This window comes from Mirounga leonina, unplaced genomic scaffold (genome assembly GCF_011800145.1).
Source record: "Mirounga leonina isolate KUSES-001 unplaced genomic scaffold, KU_Mleo_1.0 Mir_493, whole genome shotgun sequence".
Lineage (NCBI taxonomy): Eukaryota > Metazoa > Chordata > Mammalia > Carnivora > Phocidae > Mirounga > Mirounga leonina.
This window is the reverse complement of record NW_023270780.1, coordinates 442,514-463,310: the sequence shown is the minus strand read 5'-3', so window position 1 is coordinate 463,310 and position 20,797 is coordinate 442,514. Positions and strand designations below refer to the sequence as shown.

Here is a 20,797-nt window from a genome sequence, read left to right as displayed (position 1 = left end):
TTTCTTTCTTTCTTTCTTTCTTTCTTTCTTTCTTTCTTTCTTTCTTTTCTTTCCTGAAGTATAGTTGACATACAAGGTGAATCCTTTTTTTAAAAACATATGGGTTTTGCCTATGCTGAGGTGTTAGTAATGCATATTAGCATATCTCACTTTTTTTATTCTTGACCTGAAAGAGGTGAAGCGTTATAATAGCAGCTCTGCTTACATCATGATGTTGCCTAAGGTTGAACCCATGCGCAAGGGCCACTAAAATGAGCCTGGTAGAGCGGGTGCCTGGCTGACTCTGTCGGTAGAGCATGTGACTCGATCTCAGGGTTGTGAGTTTGTGCCCCATGTTGGGTGTAGATATTACTTAAAAAAAAACAACAACAGCCAAAATGCATTTAAAAAAATAAATAAAATGAGCCTGGTAGAGTACTGTATTTTATACAAATGAGGCTGGTAACTGAGTTTCTCTAGGTAGACTTTGGAATGAGATCTACATGTGCAAATGCTTGTCAGTCCTGGTTGCTTCTGTCCTGACTGAGCAGCAGGGTGGGACCAGGATGCTCTTCACTTGGCTCTGGCCAGGTCTCTCTTGTGACCTCAGTCTCCTCATTTGCAAAATGAGAGGGTTGCATTTTAATGGTGACAGACCCCAGGAGTGAAGAAGAGGAGTGGTTGGAAGAGCAGATCAGAGATGAGTCCAGGGCTAGTAAATCTGGTTATGAAGAGTAGCAATTTCTGCTTCCCAAAGGACCTTAGGAAACCAGACTCAATATTTCTGAGGCCACCTTGGAAATGTTATAGCCCACTCCCGAGAAGGCAAAACTATGTGTGTGTAACCCAAAGAGGAAAAGGTTGTATAAGGCTAAACCACCACCCAGAGAGGGAATTAGATTTCAAAGCCTCCGAGTTTAGCCACATGCTGCACCTGTCTCCTTCTTTCTTTCTATTAACACAGGCTGCCCCTCAAACACCTATTGACCATTAATTCATAGCCAGCAAATCAGCAAACCTGCTGGTACTACTGTTCGCAACCTAAGAATTTGTGCAATAAAGTGTATTCTTCTTAGGGGTTGTTAGCATATCCCAAGGCCAATTGTTGATGGACATCAGCTGGTTACTGGACTTTCGCTATGACAAGTAGGTCCATCTAATAATACTTGCCCCCATGTGTTCCCTTGGCTCTTGACCCCTGCCATGGTGTAGTTACGACGTGCACTGAGCCTCTTCTCAAGTCCAATTCCTCTGTGCATTGCTCAGTGATGTCGAGCAGGAGCCCTGGAATCAGAGAAGCCGGTTCCTGTGCCCACTCTGCTACGTACCTGCTGCGTGACATTGGGCACATATGCTCCTTCTTAGCCTCAGCTATATCATCTGCAAAATGGGCAATAGCAACTCCGTCCCAGGCGTTAAAAAACAAAACCCAACTGAGTACATTTCAAGATCTAATTGGCTTCATTAACCAATTCATTAATCGTGCAGCATCCTGTTTAGCAAGTACAGAGATGCTTCAAGGAGATGCAGAACATGGAAGATTTTTATAGGAAGGACAGTGGGAAAAGAGAGTTATCAGCAACAGAAAAGAAATGATTGTTCCAGGCAAGATCACATTCCCTTAGGGGGAAAGGCAGGGGGTCTTATTAGGCGGATTACCTCATGTTCCTTTAGGAGATGGAGGGGGCCCCCGTGACCCATTACCTCATTGGTGTATATCAGAAAATTCCGGACTGACAGGCTAACACTTACATTTCTGGGGAAGGTTGGAACTGCAATTAGGTTAAGTATTAAACCTGGGGTTTGGTGACTTGGCCTGGCCCAAGTGATGACATTTTGGGCCTGTGGTTTTCTTTTTCACTCAGGCCAGTTGCAAAGATCAGTCAAGGTCACCTGCAGGAAAAACTCATTGCAAACTGTAGGGCTCTGTGGACCTGCGAGCTCCTTGAAGCCTGATCAGTGATTTTGTTTTTTGTTGTATATAATATGTAATGCAGTGGTTCTCAACCACATAAGAATCATCTAGAGAGTTTTTAAAGAATACCAAGGCCTGGGCTCCACTCTCACTCATTTAATTGGTTTTGGGTGGAGCCCTGACGTTGGTATTTTTAAAAGATCCCAGGTGATTTTCCTGTGCAGCCAGGGCTGAGAACTGCATTTGGCTCAGAGCTGGAGGCTCAGTTCTGCTGGATGAATGAATGATTCTATTTTTTTTTTTTTTTAAAGATTTTATTTATTTATTTGACAGAGAGAGACCAGCGAGAGAGGGAACACAAGCAGGGGGAGTGGGAGAGGGAGAAGCAGGCTTCCCCGCGGAGCAGGGAGCCCGATGCGGGGCTCGATCCCAGGACCCTGAGATCATGACCTGAGCCGAAGGCAGACGCCCAACCATCTGAGCCACCCAGGCGCCCGAATGAATGATTCTAATTATGACTTCCTCTCCCTGTCCTTTGGAGAAGTATGCTTTGTACCGGACGGAAGGATGTTTCCTGTGTCGGGTTACACTCAGGTGCCTGGCTATTTCTAGAACTGCTTTGCAAGAGCATCTGGACTTTCATGTTCAGAAGGTGCTCACAGTGACTGACATTCTGGTGGGCAGCACCTCTGAAGGCTGGGGTGGGGGCTGGTCTTGCAGCTGCTGTGTGGCCACTGGGCTGGCATCTTTAAGTGGCAGCTGACCTGGCTTGTGGTAGGTGGAAGAGAACTGGGTTTCCCTGGCCTCTGATCTACTCCTGCCAATTAGGTCAGGTCAGCCTCTGGCTATGTTACATGCTTTAGGAAGTTCCTGGAGGCTTTCCCCTTATTTACCTTGTGGAGGCACTTCAGTCAGGGTTTTTAATAGAACAACTCAACGTGAAATTAAGTTTCTGGGTGAGCCGGTCGTGAAGCGCACGGGTGTTATGACCCCAACTTTAGATTTCTTCATTTCAGCTTCTGACCCCTACTTCCTTCCAGGAAGAAGTCTTTTAGAGCATTCAGTCAGCCGCAGTGTGCGTGCATGCATGCATGCGTGTGTGTACGCGAGTCTTTCTCTCATACACCAACTACACCTTGTTTCTTTTTTATTTGTTTGTCAGAGAAAGAGTACAAGCAGGGGGAGTGGAGGGAGAAGGAGGCTCCCCACTGAGTAAGGAGCCTGATGTGGGGCTCTATCCCAGGACCCCAGAATCATGACCTGAGCCGAAGGCAGATGCTTAACCGACTAAGCCACCCAGGCGCCCCTACGCCATGTTTCAATACATCACATTTACTACAGATAGGTGTGTGGGAAGTCCTTCTTCTTTTTCCCCATCTCCAGGCCTGTCCTCTTTGAGCTTTCCTCCAGAATTCCTTCCAGATCCCTCAGTCAGGAGCAGCCACTCCCTTCAGAACTCCGGGGAGCCCTCTTTTTATGGCACTTCGCACATTCTCATTTTTTGCAAGCACCTCAAAGAAAAGGGGCACAGCGAAATCACAGGCAGAGATGAACTTAAACACCAGCATTGCCACTTACTTGCTGGTCAGACTTGGGCAAGTTAATTAACCTCTCTGGTCCTCATCTCTAAAATCAAGCCAGGAAGGCCTGACCTGGAGGACTGCTGGGAGAAGAAATGAGCTAAGATAAATAAGGTGATATAAGCAATGTCTGGAGCAGAATGGTGGTTGCTGTTGGGGACAGGGCTCGCTGGTGTTCTAAATCCCCAGCACACTCCTTTGTGCATTGAACAAGCTTCACAAACACCCACTGACTGGGGCTGGGTGAAAAGATCCTGGGATCCAAATCCTAGGACACTGACAAGGAAGACACGCTCTTTACCAACCTCCTTGTTAAATTAGAAAGATATATACACAGATATATTCTCTGGTTTTGTTTGTTCTGTTTCTTTAAGCGCTCTATAGTGCTATTTACGTCCTTCACTCTGCGGCAGAGAATTATAACCAGACAGGGTCATTTGGAGTGATTACTGAAAGGTGCTTCACGAGGATGAGCTAGCTCAGAGAGGAACCAGCGTCTTGTCAGGAAGAGAGGAAGGCCTGGGCATTTGGCAAATGTTTACTAAGTGGCAGGCCTCTCAACTCGGCCAGCTTACCAATGTAACATGATACATGGCCTGGCAGAAGCACTCGTACCCATAATACAGGTCTGGACGCTGATGTTCAGACAAGCTGGGCAACTGGACCAACTACACAAAATGGGACACAGCAAACCCGGGGATTCTTGGCTCTAAAACCCCCACTCTTGCCATGATATCACACCGAATTTTGTACCAGAGGACCTGTGATAGACTTGTGATTGTCACTCACCAGCCAGTGGCCTTCTTTCTGAGGCTCCAGTTTCCTCCCTCGCCTCAAGGGAGGGAGTGTTGGGCCACTAGGTGATGCTGGCTGGTTCTCCGGTTTGGGTCTCGGTGGCCAGCTGGCTGTACCTGTCACCGCTAGTCTCTGCAGCCCTCTAGCGGTGCTTTGGAGGATGTGGAGTGGCACCTTACCTTCCTGTTGCCATATTCACAGAGGGCAGATGCGGGGTGTCTGGGAGCTCGGCACCCTAAGGCCTTCACTGATGACCAAGACAGATGATGGGGCTCAGAGGAACCCTAGAGACAGAGATGAAGAGACCGGTCCAGAGCACTGCTATTTTAATTTTAATTTTAATTTTTTTAAGATTTTATTTATTTGAGAGAGAGAATGAGATAGAGAGAGCATGAGAGTGGGGAGGGTCAGAGGGAGAAGCAGACTCCCCGCTGAGCAGGGAGCCCGATGTGGGACTCGATCCCAGGACTCCAGGATCATGACCTGAGCCGAAGGCAGTCGCTTAACCGACTGAGCCACCCAGGCGCCCTAGAGCACTGCTATTTTTAAAACTTTGGTCCTGTTTGTTCTACGCTGTATCGGGAACTCTCACTCATTCTTGAATGATAAAGAGTGAAAACCCCAAATGTGGATTAAAATTTTCATTTTAAATCCATTTGTGGGATGTACATATACCTGCCCTTGCTTGCCTCCCACCGGCTCTATACCATCAGGCTATCTTGGCGCCAGAGGGAGTGCCGAGAAGACGCGTGGTAGCCAGCACACGCAGGGTCAGAGTCTGGCTTTGCTGCCTGTGCACCAGCCGTGTGACTTCACTGGTCATCTCACCTCTACACGCAGAACGTCTAATCGACAAAATCAGGGGATCGGTGGTAGAGCCCTTGCAAAGTCTGACCTCTTATGCGCGTGCCTGGAGTGACTTCTTCTTTAGAATGGCAGAATTTTACCATCCCATCCAGTCTTTCATTTGGCTATTCTTGCCAATGGAAACATGCTTTTCTGAGAGTTGGGATAGAGGATGTTAGGTAAGGATCTTATTCGAAGCTATAAAGCAGAGTAAGGGGAGCAAGCATGGCCTCATGTTCCATCTGCATGCTGATGATGCTCACTTCTCCACGCACCTTTCCCCTGAGATCCAGACCTAGCACCTCCCTGTTTACTCCATTTGGAAGTCTAACAGATATTTCAAACGTAACATGGCCAAACAGAGCTACTGATTCCCCACTCACAACTATATTCCCACATCTCAGGCTACCTCACCTTAGCAAATGGTACCACCATCTACCCAGGAACTCTGAAAGCCCTATTGGATTCCTTTCTTTCACTCATATCCCTGCACCTAGGCTTTCAATAAACCCTTTGGCTCTACCTATAAAATATATCTCAAAGCTGACACTTCTCCCATCTCCACTGGCTGCTAGAACACATCATCTTCTCTCTACCATCATAACCTCTCTAAGAGGTTACAGCCACAACCTCTTTTTTTTTTTAATTCTTAATATACTATTTTATTTTTTTTATTATTATGTTATGTTAATCACCATACATTACATCATTAGTTTTTGATGTAGTGTTCCATGATTCATCATTTGTGTATATCACCCAGTGCTCCATGCAGAACGTGCCCTCTTTAATACCCATCACCAGGCTAACCCATCCCCCCACCCCCCTCCCCTCTAGAACCCTCAGTTTGTTTTTCAGAGTCCATCGTCTCTCATGGTTCATCTCCCCCTCCGATTTCCCCCCTTCATTCTTCCCCTCCTGCTATCTTCTTTTTTTTTTAACATATAATGTATTATTTGCTTCAGAGGTACAGATCTGTGATTCAACAGTCTTGCACAATTCACAGCGCTCACCATAGCACATACCCTCCCCAATGTCCATCACCCAGCCACCCCATCCCTCCCAACCCCCACCTCTCTAGCAACCCTCAGTTTGTTTCCTGAGATTAAGAATTCCTCATATCAGGGGCGCCTGGGTGGCTCAGTTGTTAAGTGTCTGCCTTCGGCTCAGGTCATGATCCCAGGGTCCTGGGATCGAGTCCTACATTGGGCTCCCTGCTCTGCAGGAAGCCTGCTTCTCCCTCTCCCACTCCCCCTGCTTGTGTTCCTGCTCTCGCTATGTCTCTCTCTGTCAAAAAAATGAATAAAATCTTAAAAAAAAAAAAAGAATTCCTCATATCAGTGAGGTCATATGATACATGTCTTTCTCTGATTGACTTATTTCACTCAGCATAATACCCTCCAGTTCCATCCACGTCATTGCAAATGGCAAGATTTCATTCCTTTTGATAGCTGCATAATATTCCATTGTGTATATATACACCACGTCTTCTTTATCCGTTCATCTGTCGATGGCCATCTTGGCTCTTTCCACACTTTGGCCATTGTGGACATTACAGCCGCAACCTCTTAACCGGTCTCAGACTTCCACACTTTCCCTGCAATCCATCCTCCATCACGATCATTCATAAAAGCAGAGCAGAGCACCCCCTTGCTTAAATCCATCTAGCAGTTATGCCTTTGCACATAGAATCGAATCTTAAAGGCCTTATTTTGCTGTTCCCTGAGTGTCTGCCCGTCCAACCCTGCCACTCTCGCCAGCCTCCCCTTCCTCCCCTTGCCCATCACTCACCTCCTGTTGTTCTGGCCACCCTGGCCTTCCTCTGTCCTCAAGATGCCACAGTCTTTCTCTTCTCAGGGCCTGTGTGGGCTTCTCTGCCCCAGAGTCTCTTCCCCTAGATCTTGGTATGGCGCCCCCCTTTCTCCCCATCAGTAACACCTCTTCATCTCAAATGTGACCTCCTCTGAGCAGCCATCCCTGGCCACTGCACTGAAGCAGTCCCTCAGTCGCATTCCCATATTTAATGTTCTTTCTAACCCTGATGCATGCCTGGTATTATTTTATTTATTTGTTAAGAGTTAACAGGACAGGGTGCCTGGGTGTCTTAGTCAGTTAAACGTCTGCCTTCAGCTCAGGTCATGATCCCAGGGTCCTGGGATCGAGCCCCGCATCGGGTTCCCTGCTCACTCACTCTCTCTCTCTGTCAAATAAATAAATAAAATCTTTTTTAAAAAAAAAAAGTTAAAAGGACTCTCACACTAGACTGTAAGCCCCTTTAGGTCAGAGAGTGTGCTCATCTTGTTCACCGGTGATTCTCCAGTGCCTTCCCTTGTGCCTGTCACAAAGTTGGTGTTCAAAAATACTTGGTGAGGAGCTAACTGACAAGCTGGTAGGCACAGCTTGCTTCCCTAACTCTTAACTCTACAGAACTGTGTTCACCGTCCCAGCACGTGCTTTTGTCATCCAGAGGAAAAACATTCTCCAGTCATGGCACCTTTGCCCCATTCTCTAATCTTAATTGAACACACTTCCCCAGAAAACCTGTTCTGGCCCAGCAGAGAGGGAAGCAAGGAGGGGAAGTGTATATGTGTGCATGGTGACTGTGTATTCATGTGTGCCCACGCGTGTGTTAGGGGGGAGAGCTGGGATTTCATTTTAGAGTTGAGCGTGGTAAATGATTTTCAGTTGCCTTCTCCACTACTGTGAGCCTAACTTAGTGTAAATAAAGCACCAGGTGGCAGCAGGGGAGTATTACTGCACTTCCTTCCCAGGGAATCGCCTGCTGTATGACGTGGACAGTTAGATAGCCCCTGCACAAAGAGCTTGCGACCAATAGATGGATTGGTTGTCCTTATATAAAGGTCTATATCTTCATTATCACAAACATATACACTAAGTGCCCTTCTCTGCAAGATATTAGGCAAGGACTGTAGATTCTTAGCAGACTGAGGGGTGGCGGGGGCGGGCTTGCTTTGTGCAGATAAGGGGAATGTGGATGGCTGCACAAGCCCAGAGCAGGTAAAGGGATGGTCACATATTGCAATTATTTGCTGCCTTGCTGTTTAGTTTATTGTTTGTTTCCTCCCCTAGCCTGAAGTTCCCTCGAGGGGAGGGACAAGTCTTTCACCTTTGAACTCTGAAACACATAGCAGAGAGCCTATCACATCACAGGGGCTTAATAAATATTTGTTGAAAACATGAGGAAAAGAAGTTAAAAAAATAAAACTGAGAAGGAAAAACAATGAACATTATACAGAAAGAAGTTAGGAGCATGCCTTGTATGAAATATATGAGTTGCATGCTCTTAATCCCAGTTTATGGTCATGTTCTTTCTTCTTTTTGTCCTCTTCAAGAAAAGGCAAGAATCCTGCCATGCCTGACTTCGGTGGAGTATTGGCCATCTAGAGGAGCTCTTCAGATCAGAAAATCCAGTTGAATGAGTGAGATTACTAGCCAGAGAAAATCCTCAAGACATATTTTCATTTAGCTGATCAGCACCGCCCACCATTCTTAGAGCTAAAAAGCATCAGTGTGCGCCTGGAGACCAGATTCTGTGTTTTCTTTTCTTTCTTTCTTTTTTTTTAAATTTTTATTTATTTATTTGAGAGAGAAAGAGAGCACGAGCTGGGGAAGAGGCAGAGGGAGAAGGAGAAGCAGGCTCCCCGCTGAGCAGGAAGCCCTACTCAGGGCTTGATCCCAGGACCTGAGCAGAAGGCAGATGCTTAACTGGCTGAGGCACCCAGGCGCCCCAAGATTCTGTTTTCAATCTTTAACATCTTAGTATCTTTATTATTGCCCACACCATGAAAGACAAAGGGCATGCAGCTTACTTCTCAGCACTTGAGCTTCTCTTGAGGTGAGGTTCCCTTCATGTCTTTTCCATGTCAACCCAGCGCCACCAGCCCCACAGCAGAGGGGTCCGAGAGCAGGTTTTTCCTCTCTGGGTGAAGAGGTGGTGGGATGAGACAGAGACGACTGACAGCCTTCAGAAAGAGGAGGGGCAGACAGGAAGAGCCCCAAGCCAGGGAAAGCTGTCGTCCAGGGCAAGGGACAGAGGAGGACACTGGGAAGAAGGGAGTTGAGGGTGTCTTAGGAGAGCTTAATGCAAGAGCAGCTTTCTCAGGTCACCTGCCTAAACCTGCAAGTGCAAATTAGATTTCAGATTAGATTTATATTCTGTTCAATTTCATTCCTAAATACAGCTTAAATTCTAAGGACAGAATTACTCCTATGTATCCTCTCCATTCCCCAAATCCTGTTTCCTCCTCCAGTCCAGGGAGTCTGAATTCGAACTTCCTTTAGTGAGAGGGAAAGTCTTTCCTTCCACAATAATGGATTAAAAGTCTTAAAACTGCCAACAGAGGTAGCACACTGGTGCGAATGAATGTCAAAACATACCTGAAAGCTCCTTTCCTGTTGTCTGGGGGGAGGGGAAGGAACCATAGAGGAGAAAGCAGGAACTGGGGACTCTGGCCAAGTGGTTTCTCTTCATCCCTGTGCTGAGAAGAGAGGCTGTGGACCAATCCTCTCTGCAAAGAGCAATGCAGGCATTTCAGCAGTGCCTAATCTCTGTTTTCCCATAATCTGTTCCACTTTTATAATAATTTCTAAAAATGAACACAAGCATTTTCTGAATTGTGGATGATTCCCTCTCTCTCTCTCTCTCTCTCTCTCTCTCGCTCTTTTAAAGATTTAATTTATTTATTTGGCAGGGAGAGAGAGAGCACAAGCAGGGGGAGCAGCAGGCAAAGGCAGAGGGAGAAGCAGGCTTCCCGCTGAGCAGGTAGCCCAGTGTGGGGCTCGATCCCAGGACCCTGCGATCATGACCTGAGCTGAAGGCAGACGCTCCAGAAAAACTGAATATGGCCTCCTAGTTTTGGTGCCTGGGTTTGTGTCTGTTTGTGATCACATTCCTGCCAAGTGAAGGCCAAACAATACCTCCAAATTATCTATAGATGAAGGTTTTCTGCTAGTTCAGGAAAGTAAAAGTGCTGGGAGAATTTTCATCACTACCATGTGACAGAGAAAAATAGAAACACCAAACTTGAAAGAATCTGTGCATGTCAGTGAGTATAGCATTTGTATGGTACTCATATTTTAAGTGTTTTCCTTGTATGCCTTATTCATACTAACTTACTACAGTTCAATAGCAGAAAATAGGTCAATATGCAATAACTAATTTGCTTAAAAGAATTTTTTTAAATTACAGTTTTTTATTTGGGAGGGCTATACCCCTACATTGATTGATCCATCCAAAAATAAATCTGTGGTTAAATGAACTCCATTTTTAAAAAAGAAATTTATCAGCGATGATATGATAATTCAAATGCACAGTCAGAAAAACCAAGTTAATAATAAGATGTTATGTTTTTCCCAATAAGCCCCGCATTGGCGATTTTGCTTAAACAAAACCGTACTACATGTCACATTAACTTAATGTGGTCAATTTGAATTTTTTTGGGTTTGCTTATATTTAATTTGTAAATTGAATTGGTTTTATAGTTGCTTATATGAGAGCTGTATGCATAAGGAGTGGAGTTTACACCTATTTTTATGATTGTACATATTTGTGTAATTTTATAATAATGTTAATAATAATGTTATAATAATGTTTATAATAATGTTAAGTCAATATATTAGTTAGTCATATATTAGTTAAGTTTGAGATAAATTCCCTGGACGAGACTTCCCAAAGTTTGTTCTATGGAATGCTAGTCCCAGAAAAGAAGCAACTGCAACAAAATGCATTTGTTAACCAATACATTTAGGAAATGCATTACAGCTCCCCTTTGGGAATTTACAGTACATGTTAGCCTACTTTTACATGAGAAAACTGTTTAAGTACGCCTGCAGTTTTCCAAAATTATTTGACTACATGAAACTATTTTTCATGGAATCATCACTGAGATCTTACAAAGTTCTCCAGAACACAGTAATGAAGAATTGTTCTAGACTAGGGAAAAGCAGATCACACACTTCTCACTGAGGAGATAAGCAAGATAACCAAGTCTGAAGCTTTGATGGGAATGTGGTTCCAGGAGGTGGGAGGAATTAAAAAACAGAAATGTTTTCTTCTGCGAATGCTAATGATTCCTCTAAGGAAGGAGAGGTTGGGAGCATATTGAATGTCCAGGGTGGCTGTGTAGGCTGCTGTCCAATCTACAGCCAAACCTGAGGAGGACCACTTGTAGAAGCGAGAGAGACACACAGACAGGGATGCTTTCTTCAGTGTGGCCTAAAGGAGTAGACATTGGTGAAAGTTACTACAGAGCAGATTTCCCTATTTGTCCAGATGTCCAGAGATGAAATGACTGCACAGCACACGTGCTGTCCCTGAGCAGCTCAGACAAAGGCTGAATGGCAATGGGGATACAATTCAAGTATCAATTAAGTGGTTGGAATCAATGGTTTTTAACCTTGAGTTTCTATGAGTCAACCCTTTTGTGATCAAAATTGAGATATGTACCCAAGATAACAAGGTACCCTACAGGATCATAAGAACACTTAAGTGATCACCGTGTATTAAAATGTTGACTCCTTAAATCCTCCCCAACAACCCAAGGAGGGAGGCACTGATTTTATCCCCATTTAATGGATGAGTAGCTGTGATGAGGAAACAGTCATGCACATCACTGTCCCTTTAAATTAATGACCACAGACCTCAAGTGGGCACCGATGCTGCCCAGCTATCAAACTACATCTCTCTTCCATTTACTCTTCTCTCCTCAAATCTTCAGCATCTCCCCAGTCCTCGCTCATAGACGATCCTGGTACTTCCCGTGTCACAGAGAAAACTGGAGTAATCAAAGGAACTTCCACAATACTCTTACCAACTCCCATGCATTCTGCCCCTGCACTGTTCCTCCAGCTGAAGGACCTACACACCTAACTAGACCAACTCTCGCACACTGTATCATCTACTCAAGGCCCTCACTCAGCATTATCCCCTCTTCCTCCCACAGTATCAATTGTCCTGTGTGACCAGTCATTTTCATCATATGCATTCTGCCATTTCTCTTATTTTTGAAAAACTTCATTGCTTTCTCCCTTGCCTTTCTTAACCCCATCCCCTTTCAGCTGTACCACATTTCTTCTTTGCTTCCCTTTATAGCAAATGCCTCAGTCAGCTAATTGTTAATGCATCCAATTCTTCTCTTGCCATTCTTTCATAAACTGACTCCAATCAGGCTTTCACCTCCACTACGCTGCCCAAACTGCTCTTGTCAAGATCACCGGTGGCTGCCAGATGGCTAAATCCAATGGACACGATCTTAGTCCTCTCCCCTGACCTATCTACAGCATTTGACATCATTGGTCATTTCTTCCTCCTGGGAACACCTTCTGTGCTTGGCTTCCTGGTAACACACTTTTAGCTTTCTTCCTCCCTCACGGGCTGCTCCTTCTCTAATACGTTGCCTGGTTCCTCCACTTCCTCCAGACCTCTTCATTTGGAAGTGCTTCAAGGTCCAGGTTTTGAACTACTTCTTTTCTAATTTCCCTGGTCACCTCACCTAGTTTTATGGTGTTAGAATGTCACCTAAATGCTGTGGACTCCAAATGTGTCTCGGGCCCACACCTTTCTCTTGAGCGCCAAGCTCTTATACTCCACTGGCTACTTGACATCTCCAGTTGGATGTCTAATAGGTGTCTCAAATGTAACAACACTAAGCTTCAGATCTTTTTCAGTGAATGCGATGCTGCACTGCCCGCATCCCCTTTCAGGATGGAGGCTCCTATCTCACTGGATCACAGCAAAGCCCCTGCCTAAGAATTGCTCTCAGCTGAAAGGAGCTGTCTTGCCTAAGGTAACATCCTTCTTGGAGGAATCTCCCTTCCAATGCCTGCTTGATGTGGGAGCTACAATGGCCTGGTCCCCTTGCCTTCATTTAAGACAACCCTTAAGAGTCATCTAGCTCCACATGGGATCAACTGAGGCCTCTGTCAAAACTGGATCACTTCTCTGTCTGCCTGACCCTACTTGTCTCACTCTCATTACAGGACGGGCCCTGCAACACTAATCCCTGTCTCAGATCTGTTTTCTGGGGAATATGGCTAAGATAGCAAATATTGAGAATGTTCCTAGGAAACAGACTCTAAAAAAATATTTTGGAACTAGATCACCAGCTTATTGGCTGGGTGTGAAAGCCTCATAACTGGTGGTAGGTGGAGTCCTTGCTATAGTGGTTTTTAAAGCTACCATCATCAATTGTTCTATCAGTGATTGAGAGGGGTGTTGATATCTCTACTATAATTGTAGATTTATCTGTTATTAAATGCATACACGGTTAGGCTTGTTATCTTTAATCCTGGTTATATATCTTACTACGAAGTATAGTTTGTTTCCCTTTGTCTGGTTTAGTGATGTGAGTCAGTAAGTTTCATTTTTAGTCTCATATTTGCATATGTTTCTTTTTGTTCAGGGCCCCATTTAGATATACCTTTGCTGAGAAGCTCCTGAAGACAGAATTTATTTTTACCTCTGGCAATCATAATGAGCATGGAATCCACTGAGCACAGACTGCATGTGTTTGTTTTAATTTTATTGAGCATAGATTGCATGTATTAATTTATATATGGATTGGCTGCTCTTGGGTCAGACATATATCTGTTGTCCAAAATATGTGCATGTTGGGTGGGGAGTGGGGGGGCTGACATGATACAACATGACTGTACAGGGCTACTCCTTAGTTAGGGCCTATGGATGTGCCATTCCCTTAATGAAAAGTGGAGAACATATATACCATCGGTGACTAAATATAAGATGAACCTGAAATATAAGATGATTTTCCTTGTAAGATTTATCCATGTAGCTGCAGCTAGGGTGCTCAGTCTTTCCAAGGAAGCTAAGGCCACAATGGGGTGAGGCCCTCACTTGACCTGGTGACTAGCACCACACTCGGCAGTGCCCGCTCAGCAACTGCCCACACCGTGGCCTCCCTCTTGGAGCTTGCCTGCATCTACTTGGCCCTCATCCTGCACGATGATGAGATGACTGTCATGGAGGATAAGATCAATGCCCTCCTTAAAGCAGCAGGTGTAAATGTTGAACCTTGCTGGCCTGGCTTGTTTACAAAGGCCGTGACCAATGTCAACATCGGGAGCCCCATCTGCAATGTAGGGGCTGGTGGACCCGCCCCAGCAGCTGGTGCTACACCAGCAGGAGGTCCTGCTCCCTCCACCAGGTCTGCCCCCACTGAGGAGAAGAAAGTGGAAGCAAAGAAAGAAGAATCAGAGGAGTCTGATGATCACATGCGCTTTGGTCTTTTTGACTAAACCTCTTTTGTAACCTGTTCAATAAAAAGTTGAATTCTTCAAAAAAAGATTTGTCCCTGTTATTGCATGTAGCTCTAGCTTATTCACATCCTGTTTAATATTGCATTGTATGAATATACCATATTATCCATTTTTCAGTCGATATTCATATGTAACTCTATTGTTTTTCAAACTGTATTTAAAATGCTTGTTTATTCTGTCATACAACAGATAAAATTGTGAGGTCATACTTTTAGGAAAAATTACTAAATATATAAATTTCTCTCCACCCCCCCCATTTCCATCAGGGATAGCTCTTGCACATCTAAATATTATTTGTTTGATATCATTTAAAGCTAATTAATCTTTTGCCACCTGAAGTGCTTGGTAGTTCAGAATAAAATAATTAAGAGTGTGCTGTAACAGGAGGCTTTGCAAATAGCCTTCTTTTCTGAGTGGGAGTATTGCAAGAGAAATGAAAAACATGTCCACAAAGTACTTATACACAAATGTTTATAGCAGTTTTATTCCTAATAGACCCAACTGGAAATGACCCAAATTTCTATCAACAAAGTGAATGGATAAACATATTGTGGGATATTTATACAATGGAATACTAATTGGAATTTAAAAGTAAAATTATTGTTATACAAAATCTCAAAAGCATTTGGTCATTTTTGGAAGATCACACCTTCACTAGGTTGTGAAAGCCAAGCCAAGCCAAGCCAAAAGGGGAGTGGGTTAGGGTAAGATGTGGCTATATTAAAATGGCAAGAACAGTTTTTTGAGGAAGGAACATTTGAGGTAAGATTTTAAGAATGACAATGAGCCAGACATCAAAAGAGCTAGTGGGTAGTACTCTAGCTAACGGAACAGCAAGTGCAAAAGACTGGAGGCAGGAAAGGTCATGCTTTGTTGAAGAAGGGAGACCCCTTGTGGCTGAAGTAGCAGATAGAAGAAAAGACTAGGAGCCAGGTGGAGAGTTGGTATAAGGCTAGAGAGAGAGGCAGGAACTAGGTTATGTACACCTCTACAGCCTATGGTAAGGGACATACTCTTAAAATCAAACCTACTGGGGCGCCTGGGTGGCTCAGTCGTTAAGCGTCTGCCTTCAGCTCAGATCATGGTCCCAGGGTCCTGGGATCGAGCCCCACATCAGGCTCCCTGCTCCGTGGGAAGCCTGCTTCTCCCTCCCCCGCTCCCCCGCTTGTGTTTCCTCTCTTGCTGTGTCTCTCTCTGTCAAATAAGTAAATAAAATCTTAAATAAAAAATAAATAAATAAATAAACACAAGGATAATTTGGCAACATGTATTTAAAAAAATAAATAAAATCTACTGAGGAATAATGTATATAATAGATAATATTTATGTATAAATATATATATAATTTATATATTAGTATATTATATATTGGGGCAAAGTGTATATTATATATAGGGATATAATATATATATTTGTTATATATAGTTTAGTTATATGTTATTATATATTGAGGTATAATATGTATTATATAAGATATTATATATATATATATTTTTTTTTTAAGTAAGCTCTAGGCCCAATGTGGGGCTTGAACTCATGACCCCAAGATCAAGAGTCACATGCTCCACCAATGGAGGCAGCCAGGTGCCCCTAGGATATAACATATGTTTATTATATATATAATAAAATGCACTCATTTGAAGTATACAATTTAGTGAGCTTAACATAAATGTCAAATATGGTTACTTCAAATAACCACTATCAGGATCCAAATAAAGAACATTTCCAGTACCCAAAGAATTCTCTTCTTCCTCATTCTAGCGGACATTATCCATCCTCATTCCTAGCCAACCTAGGCGATTGGCTTTGCCTATTGTAGAAGTTCATATAAAGGGAATCATCTGAGCTTCTTTTGCTCAGCACAAATATGCCAATATAGTTCAGTTGGAATTCAACAAAATGCTGGAACAACTGTATATCCATATGGAGAAAAATCAACCTCAGCTCTTACCTAGCACCATACTCAAGACTTAATTCAAATTTATCTGTACACCTAAGCATGGCAAAGCTATAAAACTTCCAGAGGAATATATAGATAATCTCTATAACTCAGTAGTAGGCAAAGATTTCCTAGTTCAGACACTAAATAAGACAAAAACATTTAAAATGACAAAATTGGACTTCATCAAAATTCAAAACCTCTAAAGTGTCTGCTTTTCACAAGACACTTAATAAAAGGAAAAGTCACAGACTGGGAGAAAATATTCACAGTATGCATATCTGACAAAATGTGTATGGCATATATAAAGAAATCTTAGGGCGCCTGGGAGGCTCAGTTTGTTAGGCAATTTGGTTTCGGCTCAGGTGATCTCAGGGTTGTGGGGTGTGCTGAAGATTCTCTCTCTTCCTCTGTCCCCCTGCTCTCTCTCTCTAAAATAAATAAATAAAATCTTAAAAAAAATAGAAATCTTATGACTCAATAATAAGATGAAAATCTAATCAAAATGGGCAGAAGATTTGAACAGACCCTCCACAAAAGAAGATATATGAATGGCCAGCAAGCACAGGAAAAGATTCTCTATATCTTGAGTGCTTAGAAAACCAAAAATTAAAACCATAATGAGATATCAACATTGCTATCTCAATATATAGCTAAAGTTAAAAATATTGACAGTAACAAGTATGGGCAAGAATGTGGAGCAACTGGAATGCTCGTATATTAGACTACAGCAACTATTCTGGAAAACAGTTTGGTGGTTTCTTGTATATAGCTTTTTAAGATTTTATTTATTTATTTGGCAGAGAGAAAGAGACAACACAAGTAGGCAGAGAGGCAGGCAAAGGGAGAGGGAGAAGCAGGCTCGCCGATGAGCAGAGAGCCTGACCCCAGGCGCCCCTGGTGGTTACTTATAAAGATACACTTACCATATGCCCAGATTTTAAGTCCACTTTATCTCTACTATTTATCAGCTATGCTTTTTGTTGTTGTTGTTAGGAGTTGCCCTAAGGTTTATAACCCACGTTTTTAGTTTATTATAATCTACCTAAATGCTATTATCCCACTTCACAAATAATGTCTGACCCTTACAACAGGATGCTTTCTGTAGTCTCCTCCCATCCTTTGTGCTGTTGGCATCACTGATTTTATCTCTGCTATAGACCCCACAATACATTGCTAGTGGTTTTGCTTTAAATGGTCCATTATCTTTGAAAGAGATAAAAAGATGACAAAGAAAATTGTTTGACTCCTATATATACCATTTCCAGTATTTTCATTACATGTATAAATCCAATTTTCACCTGGTATCCTTTTTCTTACACTTGGAAATTTTTCTTTAACATTTCTTGTTTGGGCTGGCTTATGATGAATCCTCCTAGTTGTTTTTTGTCTGTTCACTTTTATTTTTTTTAAGTACCAATAACTTATTTATCTGACTTAATATGCCATATAGATAGTAGGCTTTTAATAAAGGTATTTGACTCTCACATATGCATTAAATTGGCTTTTAATAATCTTTCACTGGTCAGAAAAAGAAAATAGTTTCCATAATTATTGCAAGGTAGAATCTTAAGATATTAATTATTTATGATTATGGGGGGCGGAGAGCAGGAGAAGGAGAAAGAGATAATCCCAAGCAGGCTCCATGCCCAGGGTGGAGCCCGACGTGGGGCTCAATCCTATGACTCTGAGGTCATGACCCTGAGATCATGACCTGAGCTGAAATCAAGAGTCAGAAGCTTAACCAGTTGAGCTACCGAGGTGCCCTTCTGATTATTATTAATTAAGGAAATAACTAGGGTATGCCATCTTGAGGAGAAGATTGTTGGGGCAGAAAAACAGAGAGTTTTTTTTTTATTATTTTACTAACATAAAATATTGGGTGGGCTTATTGATCACCAGATTGATAGACTGATAGATGAAACTGATTCTATTGTAAATCCTAGAGAAAACAACTGATTCTTTAAAAGTGTGCAAATTTTGTTCTCAAATGAAAAGGGCACAGCTGTAGTATATTGCCAGACAGATATAGATGTTTATCAACCAATTTAGACACATAGAAATGCTAAGAAGAATCAGGTAAAAGTTGTCATTTAAACTGAGAAACTTAGACTCTAGTTCTGCAAAAACTGCGTCAGAGGGCCTTCCACATTAATACTCAGGAGTTTTTTTTCTTGAACTAGTTTCACAACGGAGAAAGGCTTTTTCTTTAAAAGTGCAATGAAGGGGCACCTGTGTGGCTCAATTGGTTAAGTGTCTGACCCTTGATTTTGGCTCAGGTCATGATCTTGGGGTCATGATCTCAGGGTCCTGAGATTAAGCCCTGCCGTGTGGGCTCTGCACTCAGTGGCGAGTCTGCTTCTCTCCCTCTCCCTCTGTCCTTCTACTCCTCCCCCGGCATGTGCATGCTCTCTCTCTCTCAAAATAAATAAAAAAATCTTAAAAAAAAATGCAATTAAAAGATACTCATTTATTACACTTATTTTTATTTATATTTCTGTAATAGAAATACATGTATATGAATATAATGTATAAAATAAGCATAATATGTAACATATAAGATATATAATATATTAGAATACATATAATATATATAAACATATTTATATATCTGCTATATAAATATAGCAAAAAATGTGCCATGATTAGACACTTAGAGTTTAGAAAGATAACTGTCATTATTGTGGAGAGTGGTCAGTAGAAGCCGCGGGGTGTGGGGAGGCATGAGAAAGAGGCTGGTAAAAAAAAAAAAATCAATTGAATAATTAAGTGTAGTTTGGTTCAAGAATAAACATTTTTTGAGGGCTTATTATGTGCATACAGAAGACCTGTCTTTCAAGAGCTTACAGTCCACTTGGAGAAACAGCTAAATAGTAATTTCAGTGAAAATATGTTCAGCTTTATTCTTGAAAAATATTTTTCACTGGATATAGGTTTCTTAATGGACAATTTTTCTAGAACTTTAAAGATGTTATTCTATTGTTTTCTAGCTTGCACACTTTCTGACAAGGCATCCATGATAATTCTTATCTTTGTTTCTCTGTATGTAATGTGTCTTTTCCTATTGTTAGTTTCAAAACTTTCTATCAGATTTTCTTTCTTTTAGCAATGATTATGTCATACTTAAGTGATAATGTGTGTATGTGTCCTGCTTGTTGTTCACTGAGTTTCCTTGATTCGTGTGTTGATAATTTCATAAAATTTAGAAATTTTTGGCCATTGTTTTTCCAAATACCTTTTCTGTTCCCCTTTTCTCTCCTCTCCAGGGATTCCAGTTACCTGTATGTTAAGTCACTTGATATTGTCTCACAAATTACTAAAGCTTTGGGTTTTCTCCCAGCCTTTTTCCTTCTGTGCTTCACTTTGCATAGTTTCTGTTGCTACGTCTTTAATTTTACTGATTTTTTCTTCTGTAGTTTTTAATTTGCTATTAGTCTCACAGTGAACTTTATTTCAGATATGGTATTTTTTATCTTTAGAAGAAGTTTTATTTGGTTCCTTTTTATGTCTTCCATTGCTCTTCTCATTATGTTCATGTTTTCTTTTACATTGTTGAACATATAGAACATATTTATAATAGCTGCTATAATGTCTTTATTTGCTAAATATATCATCTCCCTCATTTTTGGATCTGTTTATACTGACCGTTTTTGTCCTGAAATTGCATTTTTCTCCTTCATCTTACATATGGTAAATTTTTAATTGGATGCTGGAAGTAATGAATTTTATATTCTTGAGTTCTATATTTTGTTACAATTCTTTAAAGAATGATTTTTTTTCTATCAGTTTAAGTTAGTTGCAGATCAATTTGATTCTTTTAAGGCCTGTCATGAAATTCTTCAAGATAGGTCTGGAGAAGCCTTCAGGGCTAATTTAGCAACATTTCTTCTTCTTCTTTTTTTTTTTTTTTTAAATAGGCTTCATACCCAGTGTGGGGCTTGAACTCACAACCCTGAGATCAAGAGTCCCATGCTCTACTGACTGTGGCAGCCAGCACCCCAAATTGAGCTACACTTCTAAGGTATGGCTCTTCTGGTATCCAGTGATGTCTCTACACTTCGCATTGTGGAAACTAGAATGATTTCTGGACCTGGGAATAATTTGGCTTACTGTTCTTTATATCTGCCTGGTGATTGGTCCTCCCCAGGGGTGATTCTTGCCTAGCCTCATGGGGTTTCTTCCTGTGCATGCATGAATTGGCATTCCGTCAAAGACTCAAGGGGATGCTAATGTTAATTTCTGGGATTCTTTCTCTGCATAACTGCCTCCTTCTGAATATCTTGCTCCACAAATTCCAGGGTTCTTAACCTCCCTGTACTCCTCTTTCTCCTCAAAAGAATAAGATGGGCTTATAAGACTGGGCTTTGTTTGGATTCTCCCTCCCAGCACTGCAGTTGGGAAATTACCTTTTGGCAGGAAGCCTTGAAATGGTAGGGCCTACTTTGTTTTCCT

At 42.2% G+C, this 20,797-nt stretch overlaps 1 protein-coding gene across 1 annotated transcript; it reads left to right on the top strand.

Moving 5' to 3' along the window:
- The first annotated feature begins 1,087 nt into the window (after positions 1 to 1,087).
- LOC118000368 (60S acidic ribosomal protein P1-like) lies at positions 1,088 to 14,385 on the top strand. The gene is made up of 2 exons (XM_034990080.1): positions 1,088 to 1,125; positions 14,001 to 14,385. Exons 1-2 carry the CDS (start codon positions 1,088 to 1,090, stop codon positions 14,383 to 14,385), a joined length of 423 nt encoding a protein of 140 aa, XP_034845971.1.
- Positions 14,386 to 20,797: the final 6,412 nt, after the last annotated feature.